Here is a 14145-nt window from a genome sequence, read left to right as displayed (position 1 = left end):
CAATCAGCAGTGGGTTTATTTTATGCACTGTTTAGTGTAGGTAAACATTTCGCTTCCATGTGTATCCAGAGAATGTTTTGTACAGTCACTTGCAAACATTTTTCATGGATCTCTCCTGTAGAATTTTATCTCCTTCCAGTTTCATCGGTCAGAACCATTGCAACCAGACTAAAGAGCTTGGTAAGCATTTTGATTATTGCAGTGTGCTGGCCCACTCTCACCTGTAGCCCATATTTAACTACCCCATGAACTACTGTATCTCAAGGCATCGATCATAGAATCCTTGATTTCTACAAAGTCTGAGGTTGGGAGGTGCCTTAAACATCATCTCATTCCAACTCTCCTGCCATAGGCAGTGACATCTTCCACTAAATCAGGTTGCTCAAAGTCCCATCCAACCTGGCCTTGAATCTTCCAGGGACAGGAAATCCACAACTTCTCTAAACAACCTGTTTTGCTGCCTCATCACCTTCACAGTAAAGGACTTCTTCATAACACCTAATCTAAGTCTCTGCTGTTTTAATGAAACAACATTCCATCCTCATCCTATTATTAGCTGCCCACTTAAAAAGCTGCTCCTGCTCTTTCTTACAAGCCCCCTTCAAGACCTGGAAGGCTGCAATGAGGCGTCCCTGGAGCCTTCTCTTCTTCAGAATGAACAATCCCAGATTTCTCAGCCTATCTTCATAGGAAAGGTGCTCCCACCCCATGACCACCTCCCAGTCTGTGCTCATGTCTGGGATTGTCCTGACCCAGTGCAGCACACTGCACTTGGGCTTGTTGAACTTTATGAGGTAAGTAGGGAATCACTTCCCAAGTTTGTCCAGGTCCCTCTGGATGAAATCCCATCCTTTTGTTGTGTCAGCTTCAACCCTCAGCTTTGTGTCATCTGCAAACTTGCTGGGGTGTCATTGATAAAGATCTTAAAAAGCACTGCTCCCAGAACAGAGCCCTGATGGGCACCAGTTTTCACTGGTCTCCTTCTGGACATAGAGCCACTGACCACAGTTCTGTGGCCTTGTGGCTATTTCCCAAATAGTCCATCCTTCGAACCTGTGTATCTCAGTTTGGAGGTAAGGATGCCACATGGGACCATGTCAAAGTTCTTAAGGAAGTCGAGGTCTGTGAACAACATTGGTTGGCTTCCCCTTATTGATGGCTGCAATCCCTCTGTCACAGATGGCCACCAGATGAATCTGCCCTTAGTAAAGCCATGCTGGCTGCCTTGGATCATCTTCTTGTCTTGCATGTGCCTTAAGATTGCTTCCGTGGGGATCTGCTCCATGATCTTCACAGGCATAGAGGTGAGACTCTCTGGTCTGTGCTTCCCCAGATCTCCCTTTCTCCCCTTTCTAAAAAGAAGAGTGATATTTCTCTTCTTCCATTCACCAAGGATTTCACCTGAAGGCCATGACTTTTCAAATATGAGGGAGGGTGGCTTGACAACAACACCAGCCAGTTCCCTCAGGACCCTGGGATGCATATGTCATCCAGTCCTGTAGACTTGTGTCTATTCATCTTCATCAAGTGGTCTCAAACCTGCTCTTCACTTACAGTGGGAGGGACTTTGCTCCCCCAGTCACTACCTGCAGCTTCAGCCACTCCAGAGACATGGGAAACCTGACTTCCAGTGAAAACTGAGGCAAGGAACACACTGATAACCTCAGCCTTCTCCACATCCATTGCCCTTCTTGTTTATTAGCAGGGGGTGGGAGTTGCACTCTACTTGGCCTTTATTTTCTGCCCAGTGTTCTTGCAGAAGCCCTGGTGTGTCAGTCCACCCAGGCAGGCAACTGGGACAACTACAAGCTTGTGGCTAGAACACAAAGAGTAAAGCTATTTCCATTTCCATTGACTTATGAGCACCCAAATTGTACAGGCCAGTTACTCAGGTGCTTGAGGAGGGAGAACACAGCTTTGTTGGTGAAAGATGGATAGGATCAGCTCTCTGATTGCTGAAAATCTGCACAATCTGCACACGAAACCCAGAACATGCTGTGCCATCATTTGCTGGGCTTTGTCCCCCTCTGAGATAAACACTGCAGGCTGTGCTGATGTGTCAGCCACTCGTGCTCCTCTGCTTGGCTCAGGTGGGCAGATGCTATGGGGATAGCTCGGAATCCATGTGTTTTGGGGCACTTCTTACTGCTTTGCAGCCAGCTTCAGGTTTTCTTGCTCTGTTCATCAAAATGAGATTTCCAAATCCAATTCCAAGAGCATCCTGCATTCTCCCTACTCTAGAACACGTGTTTTATAGTGGCAAGTCAACTGGCAAATGTCATCCTCTGCCCAAAACAGCTTGTGGAAGAAATGATTTTGGAAGTCTTATTGAAGTGCCTTGGTCATGTCTGAGAGAACCCTTTGAGAATTTCAGCATGATAATGATGTTACATAGGCACTGTTAACAGCAGAGAGGCTATTTTGGATGTCTCTAACTACATTTCCTAGGAAATATACTTATTGATATTTCTTTCTTGAAAATCACCATTTCTTAGAGAGGAAAGAAGGTATTTTCTTATTGTCTTGCCATATGTAACTGAGAAGTTCTTTACATCCAGGACATTTCTGAAGCAGGTATCTCTGAGATTTCTCTCTGTTTCTCTCGGGCAAAGAAAATATTACTTTACCTCCCAAAGCTGCTGTTACTCTGATTTTAATCAGCTGACATTCATGTCTGGCTCTGTCTCTCCAGGTCACGAGAGAAGGGATTTGAGGGGTTGTGCAGATGATAGAATAGGGTTAAAATGCTTCTAAAAATCATGGGAATTGTACACAATAGATTCAGGGGAGGTGGAAAGAAAGGTTGGGCCTGGATAGGCCTGAGAAAGGGAACCAAAACTATGTAGGCCCTAGGAATGAAAGTTTAGGCCTTGTCTTTACTAGATCATGTGAAACTGCACCTGCATAATCATCATATGATAAATGGTATGATCGTTAAATGTAATGATTGTTTGGTAGTTGAATATGATTATTGTTTAAGAATCAGGAGAAATTATGTTTGGGGGGCCTGATGAAAACTACAAGAACTCATGCTTGGATATACAATAGAACAATATGAGTTTAATAATTAATATATATAGTCATATAACAAAAGAGTATAAAAACATGTCCCTCGAATCCATGTTGGAGTCAGACTCGGGTCTGTATCCTGTATTCCTGATTCCCAGAGCTCTTCAATAAAAGCACTTGCACATTATCATTCTGTGATTATGTGTTTCAACGCTAACAAGGAAGTGGTCTAGTTGCCCTTGGGGTGCAGTGCAGTGCAGACCAGTTGGCAATTTCTACACTGCTCTGATAGCAGTACCCTTGGAATCATGTTCTCTGGTCATCCTCACCCTCATGGCAAATTTTAGGAGGCCTCTCAGAAGGATAAATCACCAACCGTGGCATTTCCTACCGTACCTCTAACATGATGTTTATCCCTATAAAACCACACTGTGCAATACTCTTGCCCAGTAAAGACTAAAGCATTGGCACCTCAGTCTGCCTGCCAGTCCAGGAATAAACTGTGTCTGGAGGTCCCAAACCCTGCTAAACTACACACAGTATTAAAAAGAGTAAAACAACTGCTTGCAAAATCAACAGTCAGGAAAAAAACCATCACAGAGGGGATTATTAATCCACAGTGCAAACGGACATTTGAAGAGAATGCAGCATAAGGAAGGCTTGTAACAAGTGACATTCCAAAAGGAGGAGTCTAGATAAGAAGGCTTAGACACCCTGGCTGTAACAGAGAGGTGATACGTACACAGACTCAACTTTTCTTGGCCTGATCAGAAACATCCTCAGAACAGGTTCAGGCGTGTTTGGGTAAGCAGAATATAAAATGTGGGCTTAAAGACAAATCTTTCATAACCAGGAAAAGGTGATGTTACACATTAACCACTTCTGTTATTTCTTTATGATGCCTTTGTTTCCGTGTTTCAGGGCTCTGGTGCAGCTCCTTTGGATCAGCTCTGTGAAGGAGCCACTGTGACTCTTTACCTGCAGTGCAGCTCCAACGCTCATGCAGCCCACCATCAGAGGAATGGAGGGAAACCAGCAGACAGGATATTCTGCTGCACATGCCTTAATCTATGTTTTTTAGGCTAGATGATTTAACATTCACTTGGGGAAACTCACGCTCTTTTCCAAGTACAGAATTCTCAAACTTGCTGTTTGCAAGCTAGCAAATTTTACTGTGGCTTTCTTCCCTACTCATTTCATCTGGTACTGGGATTCCCACAGCATGAATTTACAGCATATTTTAATGTATCCAACACTGAAAAGCCATTGTGGGAAGCAGTGCTGAAGCAACTTATTTTTTTTCCCCATATGCATCTTCAAACACATCTTCCCTTTACCCAACAACAGAGCTTCCCCACTTTCAATTCAGTTGCTGATGCTTCCTTTAATTTTTTCCTGGTTTTCTTTGTCAGAATATTCCTCCCCCTACGCTGCTGTGTTCTCTTGGCAGTGCCTAATTGACTCTGTGTTAATCACAGCAATACTACAGCAAAGCTTTAATGACATTCTTTATCCTTGTAAATCAAATCTCAAAAAATACAAAGCATGTTGCTGACAAAAGCAGTAATGAAAGACTTTCCTTCAGAGATCTGTAGAGGTCATCAGGAAAATAAACGTGACACAGTGAAAAGTGTGCAGCTGGATGTTCTCATAAGGAATTCCCCTCCTTGGAGCAAACCCTTTTATGTCATTTACATGGTTCCAAAACCCAGTCCACTGAACAGTCTCCCCATCAAATCTATATGTTTCCAATTTAGAAAGAAGGAAGTTGGGGGAACCATGTCAGAGGCCTTGCAGAAATCCAGTAGGATGACACCTGTAGCCCTTCCCTCTTCCACTGAAGTAGTCACTCCATTGTACAAGGTCAGTAGGTTATTTAGACCAGACTTTGCTGAAGTTGTGCTGGCTGCCTCAAATCACTTCCTTGTCTTTCATGTGCCTAGAAATACAAATACAAATGCAGGAAGAAAAAAAGCTGGAAGCAGTTTGAGTTACTTGTTGACACACTTCCTTGCTGAATCACCCTAACTGAGCAAGTCAATGGTTAAGTGAATAGATGAATAGTCTGATAAAAGGTGAGAAATCTTTATAGATTTCTTTTCCCTTGAGGAAGTACCATCTCTTGGAGCAGTAGTGCTATGCTGCTGGCACCTAAATGGCTGTGCTGTCATGCACACAGTGATAAACCTTATCAGGATCAATGGAAACCATGAGCAAATGGTGACCCCAAGGGTCCTTACTGCCACCAGTGCTATTAAATGTCTTCCTTGATGTCATAGACATGGCTTCAGGTGCACTTTCAGCATGTCTGCAGATGACACCATGCTGAGTGGTGTGTTGTTGTATTGAAAGGAAGGGAAAGTTAAGAAGGACCTTGAGAAGCTTGAGAAATGGTCTGATGTGAACGCCATAAATTTCAGCAAGGCTGAGTGCAAGACCCTGCAACTGGATGTCAGAGCAATCACCAGGAGCAGTGTAGGCTAAGGAATGAATAGGGTGAGGGCAGCCCTGTGGAGAAGGAACTGAGAACACCAGTGGATGAAAAACTGGACATGACCTGACACTTGCCACCTAGAAAGCCAGCTATATCCTGGGCTACGTAAAATGTAGTTTGCCAGACGAGGGACATGATTCTTCCCTTCTAATCTGCTGTGGTGAGACTCTACCTGGAATACTGCATGCAACTGCAGGGTTTCCTGAACAAGAGAGACACAAACATGTTACAGCGGGTGTAGAGGTGAGCCATGAATATAGTCAGAGGGCTGGAGAAACTCCTACAAAGAAAAGCAGAGATACTTGGGGTTGTTCAGCCTAGAGAAGACAAGGCTTCTGGGACACCTTTATTGCAGCATTTCAACATATAGAGGGAGTTATAAGAAAGGCAGAGAGAGACTTTTTACTATGGCCTTTCAAGCTGACAGGGCATAGGTTTAGGCATGACATTAGGAAGAAATTCTTCACTGTAAGGGTGGTGAGGCACTGGGAAAAGTTCTCTGGAGAAGATGTGGATCTTCTGATGTAGTCAGTTTGCAGGCAACCCCAACCTGGGTGTGAGTGTTGTGTGCTGGAGGGTAAGAAGGCTCTGCAGAGGGATCAATGGGCTGAGGCCAGCAGTATGAAGTTCAACACGGCTGAGGGCCGAGTCCTGCCCTGCGGTCACAAAAGCCCCATGCATGGTAGACATGAGCCACACAGCTGAGCGTGAGCCAGCTGTGCCCAGGTGGCCAGGAAGGCCAATGGGATCCTGGCCAGTATCAGCAACGATGCGTCCAGCAGGATCAGGGCAGGGATTGTCCCCCTGGACTCAGCACCGGTGAGGCCACACCTTGAGTGCTGTGTCCAGCTCCGGGCCCCTCACTGCAAGAAAGACATGGAGGAGCTGGAGTGAGTCCAGAGAAGGGAAATGAGCTGTTCAAGGATCTGGAGCACAGGTCTGATGAGGAGCGGCCAAAGGAGCTGGGACTGTTCCAATTAATGTGTTCCAGTTACTGTGGTTCAGATGGCTTCTGAAGAAGGACAAACATGAAGTCAAATTCTAAGGTTATCAAGTCACTGACACTTCAATGGACTTTTGAACCAGAGCAATGAGATGTCTGGTTGTAGGGCATCGAAACCAAGATAGAATATTTAAGGGTTTTTTTCCCCTGAACTTGATATCGACCACTCCCAGTTCCTCGGAATTTGGTGTTTTGCACTTTCACTTCTGTGCAAGCTATAAATGCACAGAGGTGAGATGCCCTTCTCAAACTGCAGCCCTGCACTGGAGGAAGTGCCCTCAGCTCTCCCCAGCCCTGCAGCTGACATCAAGGTAAGAGGCACACTTTGTACAGAAGAACTGGAAGGCTTTCTTGGGCAGCTGCTGGGAAATGCAGGGAAGGGAAGGAGGCTTTAGTGTTGGGGCGAGAGTTGCAGCACAGATGGGAGGGTCTGCTGTGTGCATGTGCACAGACTGAACCCATGTTTAGGGGAGGAGGAGATGGCTGCTGCAGGACAGACAAACCTCAGCAAGGGAGAGGGTGGAGGGGGCCAGCGATACACAATTGTGAGGGGTGAATGTGAGAGTATTTTACAACTTACTCTTGGGCATACAGCTGAACCAACACACACATCTAACTCGAACTCGGTGGCTGAGGACACATATCTCACTTTGTTTTCCCTCAAGACTGAAATTTCTATGTCATGCCCGGACTCCTTTCCAGCTGCTGCTATGTTTATTCATTGTTAAAAATGTGTTGATCTTCTTTCTTTTTGCCTCCTCCACATTCTCCATCATTTTGTGTCTGCTCTGTACAGGTCTCTTACAAGCATTGCTTGTTTTCTGTCTTCCTTTTGTGCAGGCTGTCACACAGCTCCTATAGAAAAAAATTTGCACTCCAGAAGTCCTACTGAGATGGGGAAAATCATCATTTATGAGCATGCCAACTTCCAGGGTTTGTCCAGAGAATTCACCACTAACATTTATGATCTAAAAGATGCAGATTGGAATGATATTGTCTCCTCAGTGAAAGTAATTGGCCAGCCTTGGGTGCTTTATGAGCATGAGAACTATGGAGGCCGATTTGTGGTACTTGAGGAGGGAGAACATAACTTCGTTGGTAATGTTATGAATGACAAGATCAGTTCTCTGCAGCTGATCACTGAAGATCTGCACAATCCCCAGATTACTCTCTACGAACATGTTGATTATCGAGGGAAGAGCAGAATAATAAGACAAGCAACCAATCTGGCTGCGGGACATCACAATGACATGATGTCTTCCCACAAAGTCCAGAGAGGTGTCTGGCTGCTGTGTGAAAATGGTGATGGAAGTGGAATTCAATACATTGCCCGAGCACATGAACACCTTCCAAATTACAACGCAATTAATTTCAATGACAAGCTTTCCTTCCTGCGTCCCCTTCGTCCTGGCTGTGGCTGTTAGAATGCAAATCCTGCAATGCTGAGAAAAGATGCAGCACCAGCAAGAAATTTGAGATCTGGATCTCCACCTCTGCCTGTGTTGCCTTTCCCACCAGTGTCACAGGACAACTGAATGCAAGAGCTCTCTGCTGTGCTACACTGCATATCTCTACTTCTCTAGCTTGCCTTGCACTCTTCTCTCACCCCACAAATGCAAGAGTCATCATGCTGGATCACATGAAAGAGTGTCCAAGCTAAGAAACATGCCAGATGTGTGAAATGGCTATTGTACCCTCAGGTGGCATTCCAGAGTCTTGGGCTATGGAATATAGAAGCACTGCATGTGGTTTCTGTGGCTAAGTGAAGCAGGAAAGTGTTAGTACAGAATCAGCACCACTTCCTTTGTAATTTGCTTTGCAACACCCTTGTGGTTCTGTGGCCTCTGCCACTGCCTGTAATCCATTTTGTGTTGGTGCCAATAAAGAATCCTTTGCAATCTGCAATGAGTCTGTTTTGTGCATCTTTAGTGTAGATAAATATTGCTCTTTCATGGTGAGATGTCTCTGTGTGTCCAGAGAACGGTCCATGCAGTCACCAGCAAACATTTTTCCTGGATGTCTCCCAGGGAATTTTGTCTCCTTCTGGTTTCATTGGTCAGTCACAGTGGGTTCAGGCTTGACTCAAAAAGTCTTGGTGAGCATGTAGGTTGTTGCTGACCCTCGTCAAGCTCTCACCTGCAGATTGTACCTAGCTATCACATGCTTGGTTGTATCTCAAGGCAGTGATTGTAGGGATGATATAGTCTTCTACTGCCCTTAATCACATAATAAACAGAGTGTTTTCATTAATTTGAATTCTTTAATCCTAATGGTAAAACCCGTTTTGTTTTTTAAACCTGTAGTATCTTGAGAAGGGAGGAGGAATGATGCGGTATTTCAGGAACTGGTTAGCCATGCACAAATTTACCTCAAAGTGCAGAGTCCCAGCCCTCCTCCATCAGTGCCCAATGACAGCTGCACGCCCTGAGCTGTGGATTGTCACAGCTGTCACATGGCAGCTCTGCACTGCAGTGTTTATCTCCCTCTGTGCTGACCTCTGGTTTGCCCTGATTTCCTTGCACTGGTGGCTGGGCTGGTCAGACAGGAGCTGCACTTGGCCTTTTGGAACCTCACGAAGTGCACACGGTGCCAGTGCTGAAGCTTCCTAAGGTCCCTTTGGATGGTCCTTAACGACAATTCTGTCTGTGAGTTTGCAAACCTGCCATGGCCAGCTGAAACTGTGTTACCTGTGGTGAAACTCGCTGCCTCTCTCAGCTCCCCGTGCCTTCCTGCAGCCTCTTGTCTCCTAGTCTCACCCACCAACACAGCCGTGGACACTTTCCCAGCATCTCCTGCTCCCTCAGCCCTCTGCAGGACATATTTTCACAGCAGTGCAGTAACAAACCTTCCTGTTCCACACTGCTTTCTCTGCCCTGGCCTCAGAACCAGCATGGGACAATATCTTCCCATTCTCCATCCAGCTGTGAGCAGTAGTTTGAAGTAGAAACCCCTCAAGGCTCCTTCCAGCCGAAATGCTTCTAGGAGTCCACCATTCTGCTTGGAATGTCACAGGCACAGCTCTCCCTGCAGCAGAGAGGAGTGCAATCCTACAAAACAGCAAAGGAAAGGTTCAAGGAGGGGTATGGATGGAGTGATTTCAGGAAAGTTGCATTTCCTAGTGCAAAGCTTTTTTTTATAGCAAAGGATTCTAGTTAGTTTTTCAGTAATAAGAGGATGAAGAAAAGGTGGAGAAGTATTTCGGCCCTTCAGTGGAGGGGATTACATTTGATAACGGAGCAGATAAGAGCTGCTGCTTAATTGGGTGGTAAGTCTGATGTTGGGGCAATGGAATTTATAAATGTCCAACAAGTAATCCCCAATTCATTGTGCACATGAGCCTGGGGAATCCCCACCCTTGCAGTTGTTTAGGAATCTCTTGAAGATGGCCATATGTAACCTGGTCATGTTTGGAGGTAGCTCTGCTAGGCCTTGGGCTAGCGAGGTCCCTTCCAGAATAAATCTTTCTGTCAGGAAATCTAAGGAAGATTTAAAGCCTTTGTCACTTTCTGGTTAATTACATCCATTGTTCAATTTCAATGAAAAAATGTCACCATCAAGTCATTTGTACAGTAACTTGGGGATTACTTGTTGGACATTCATAAATTCCATGTCCACAATGTCAGACTTCCCACCCAATTAAGCGGCAGCTCTTATCTGCTCTGTTGTCAAATGTAATCCCCTCCCCTCAAAGTCCTTCTCCACCCTTACTTCATCCTCTTATTACTGAAAAAATCACAAGAATCCTTTGCTAGAGTTTTTGACCTGACTCTTCTACAGTTGTTTTCATACTGCCTTTGACTAGAAAGAAAAAAATGCGCAAGACCAAATGCAAAGTTTCTGACACATTCCCATCTCTATCGCTCCATAAACCTTTCCTTTGCCGTTTGGTTGGATTGCACTCCTCTCTGCTGCAGGGAGAGCTGTGCCTGTGACATTCCAAGCAGAATGGATAGACTCCTAGAAAAATTTAGGCTGGAAGGAACCTTGAGGGGTTTCTACTTCAAACTGCTGCTCACAGCTGGATGGAGAATGGGAAGATATTGTCCCATGCTGGTTCTGAGGCCAGGGCAGAGAAAGCAGTGTGGAAAAGGAAGGTTTGTTACTGTACTGCTGTGAAAATATGCCCTGCACGGGGCTGAGGGGACAGGAAATGCTGGGAAAGTGTCCACGGCTGTGTTGGTGGGTGAGACTAGGAGACAAGAGGCTGCAGGAAGGCACGGGGAGCTGAGAGAGGCAGGGAGTTTCACCACAGGTAACACAGCTTCAGCTGGCCATGGCAGCCACAGACAGACACACACACACAGACGGCCCTGCCCTCAGCTCATGTGGTGTTACTGCAAGAGAGGAAGGGCAAGCAGGTGGCCAAGCAAATGTCTCTTCAGGAGGACAGACTGTAAGACAGTCACAGGTGTTTGGAATTAAGCTTTGCATGCTACCTTTTTTATCCTCTGGCGTTCTCTTTTCTTCCTCTGGTAAGAATAGGGTTCCCTAAGCCCTGTGTTTCAAGCCTCCAGATATGGGAAATGAGCTACCTGACTAACCAAAAGGTTTCTTGATTTTTCCCAGGTTTCCAGTTAAATCTTGAGGTCATAGCAACTCCTTCAAGATTTCACCAGGACCTTGTTCATCTTGACAGAAGGGTTATGTTTACAACTGCCATGGAAAGGAAAAAAACATGTGAAAGAACTAAGGCAGGGAACAGGAGACAGCTGGGGCAATGCCTAGCATACCAATCAAACAGGTATTTGTAGGGCTTTTTATAAAAAAAATTGAATTAAAGTTATTACCTTCTGTTTTTTACTGATAAGTAAAAAGGCAAGGAATAATTAGAGAGAAGAAATGGAATAAATGTCCCTCCCTCTCTTCCTTCTTCTTTCAATAAATGTTTTCTACACTTTCTTAGATACTGCAGCAAGAGTAGGTATTGACTTTTATAAGTAGAGTGAACTTTCCTGAAGTTAAAGATAGCCAGGCTCTGATATCCCTGAAGACAAATAAATCCCTTTACCTGGGTATTGTCAGGTTAATCCTAACTCACTACTTTGGCCTTCCTTATCTTCCACTTCCGGGAAGGAGAAATAAGCCCAAAGCACAAATTTCTGGGCAGTTTCTACTATTAAGGAAAGAAAAATTATTAAGAGAATGCTTACATGTTACACCCTAAGAGACATTGCAAGAATCTTCAGGTCATTGTGCCAGAAACAAAGAAATTGCATCAACAAAGATGTTCTTGCATCTTTATTTTTTTTCCATTGCATGAAACCACTCCATAATCTTGAATTCCTTCCATACATGTGGTATTCTTTCACTGTCCTTCATGACATTCAGGCCTTACCCACTACATGCCTAAGAAACAGTTAGAAAGACACTATTCTTCTACACTTTAATGCCACAACCATAAACCATCCAGCCTTAGCTGTAAAAAGGCTAAAGCTTTAGCAGAGACTTCTGTCCACACAGCCCTACACAGTAGGATAGGGTAGATTTCCTTTGCAGTCACCCTTGGCAAGCACAGGATTTTGCTGGTACTTGGAGCTCTATAGATTCATTGTGCTGGTATTCCAAATTTAAAAGTGAGGCAAAAGAGGTCCTGTAGATGTAACAAGAGGAATATGAAACTGGAAGACTGGGACCTGAAACTAGAGAAAGGTTTACTGTGTTGCTGAATTTGCTCCTCCTAGAATCACAAAATCACAGAATGATTTTGGCTGGGAAAGGTCTTAAGCACCATCTAGTTGCAACCCTCTGCCATGAGCAAGGAGACCTTCCACCAGACCAGATTGCTCAAAGCCCCATCCAGCCCGGCCTTTGAGGGACGAGCCAATCACAGGTCCTCTGGGAAACCTGTGCCAGTTCCTCACACCCATCATCTTAAAAATGTTCTTCCAAATGTGCCATTGAAATCTCCCCTCCCTATATTTCAAAGGCCCCAGTAAAAATCTGCAGAGGTGCATGCAGAATTCCAGGTGGAATCTCACCATGGTGGATCACAGGAGAAGAACCCCCTCCCCTGGCCATTGTGGAGGCCGGTGAGCTTACTAGGGAAGCCTCTTCAAGGGCAATGCCCTGGAGGAATGTGCCATAGGCTGCAGGAAAACCTCAAAAGACAGGATGAGGAAAAAGGCTTCCCCCATAGTGTTCCGCAGCATCATGTTAATGTACCCCAGTTTCACCCTTCTCATTGGCCCATTGGCCTTACCCACCTATGTTATCTGAATATGTTACCCAGTTCTGGGAAGTTCTCCCTTCCCTCTGTCCTCATTAGTTTTCATATCCCTGCTTATCCGCCCTCATATTCCCTATTGGTTGTTCCCCTTTGCCCCACCTCTGCACTGCCCCTGTGCCCTCAGACCATGGGTTCCTGATGCTCTGCTCTGCCTCCTCTCACCCCATATTTAAACATGGCCCCTCTTTTGTTCTGGGTCTGTTGTCTCTGGAGCTTTTGGCGTGTGGCCTTAATAAACCTCCGGAACTCTGCACAGCAGACCCTTCCTGTGTCTCATGAGTCAGCTGCTGTTCCTACCTGTGTGTGTGTGTGGGGACAGCGTGACTGTCTGTGTGCCTGCCCGACAGCTTCCTGAGGAGACATTTTTGGGAAGGCAGCAGCCATTTACCATCCACCCACGCTGCTACACTGCTGACTGCACCTTTGGCAGGCCAGGATAGGGTTGGCTTTCCAGGCTGCAAGCTCACGGGGCTGGGTCATAGCCACGTTTTCATCCAGCACTGTCCGCAGTTTCTTCTCAGTATAGCTGCTCCCAGTCCACTCACCCTCCAGACTGATCTGATCTTGCAGACCAGCAGGTGAAGGCTTTGCTGGAGCCGTGCTGGCTGTCTCCAGTCACCCTCCTGTCCTCCATGTGCCTACAAAGACCAACACAGAAGTGAAAAATGCATGCAGTAGTTTGAGATATGAAATTGTTAGCCACACACACATGAACGGCCTTGTCAGAATCAATGGAAACCAGTAGGAAATGGTCCCTCAAGGGTCCCCCCTGGCACCAGTAGTGCTCCTTGTCTTCATCAGTGACACAGGCAGTGGGATGGAGTGCAGCCTGGGCAGGTTTGCAGATAACTCCAAGCTGAGGGTTGTGTTTGATCAGCTGAGGGAAGGGACCATGCAGAGGGACCTTGGCAAGTTTCAGCACTGGCACCATGTGCACCTCGTGAAGTTCCAAAAGGCCAAGTGCAGCTCCTGTCCGACCAGCCCAGCCACCAGTGCAAGGAAATTGTGCCAAACAGGAGGTCAGCACAGAGGGAGACAAACACTGCAGTGCAGAGCTGCCATGTGACAGCTGTGACAATCCACAGCTCAGGGCATGCAGCTGTCATTGGGAGTGATGGAGGAGGGCTGGGACTCTGCTCATCCAGGTGAACTTGCACATGGCAAAACAGACCATGGAATACCTTGTCATCCCTCCTCCCTTCTCAAGATACTACAGGTTTAAAAACACAAGAGAGAGTTTTCCACTGGGATTGACCAATCAGTCAATTCAAAGTGATGAGAACTTACTGTTTCATGATGTGACTTGGGCGGGGGAAGACTGTATCACCAGCATGCTCCAACACTCTGATTGATTGTATGAGTTACAAGGAAACATCTGATACCTAGGAACAGTCTGCATAGGAAAGTTTGGCC

The 14145-nt window shown here is 45.8% G+C and overlaps 1 protein-coding gene across 1 annotated transcript; it reads left to right on the top strand.

The window, feature by feature from the left end:
* Positions 1 to 6767: 6767 nt before the first annotated feature.
* Positions 6768 to 8377, top strand: LOC136284916 (epidermal differentiation-specific protein-like). The gene is made up of 2 exons (XM_066175411.1): positions 6768 to 6817; positions 7347 to 8377. Exon 2 carries the CDS (start codon positions 7400 to 7402, stop codon positions 7928 to 7930), a length of 531 nt encoding a protein of 176 aa, XP_066031508.1. The 5' UTR covers positions 6768 to 6817; positions 7347 to 7399; the 3' UTR covers positions 7931 to 8377.
* The last annotated feature ends 5768 nt before the right edge of the window (positions 8378 to 14145 follow it).

The sequence above is a fragment of the Chamaea fasciata genome, unplaced genomic scaffold, assembly GCF_029207755.1.
Source record: "Chamaea fasciata isolate MVZ Bird 193981 ecotype frontalis unplaced genomic scaffold, bChaFas1.0.hap1 SCAF_2, whole genome shotgun sequence".
In the NCBI taxonomy this organism is placed as follows: Eukaryota; Metazoa; Chordata; class Aves; order Passeriformes; family Sylviidae; genus Chamaea; species Chamaea fasciata.
Note: the sequence above shows the minus strand (reverse complement) of the source record. Positions and strands in the feature narration are given on the sequence as shown.

Excerpts from the sequence above, each read along its gene's own strand:
- LOC136284916 (XM_066175411.1), top strand. The coding sequence starts at position 7,400 with ATGGGGAAAATCATCATTTATGAGCATGCCAACTTCCAGGGTTTGTCC.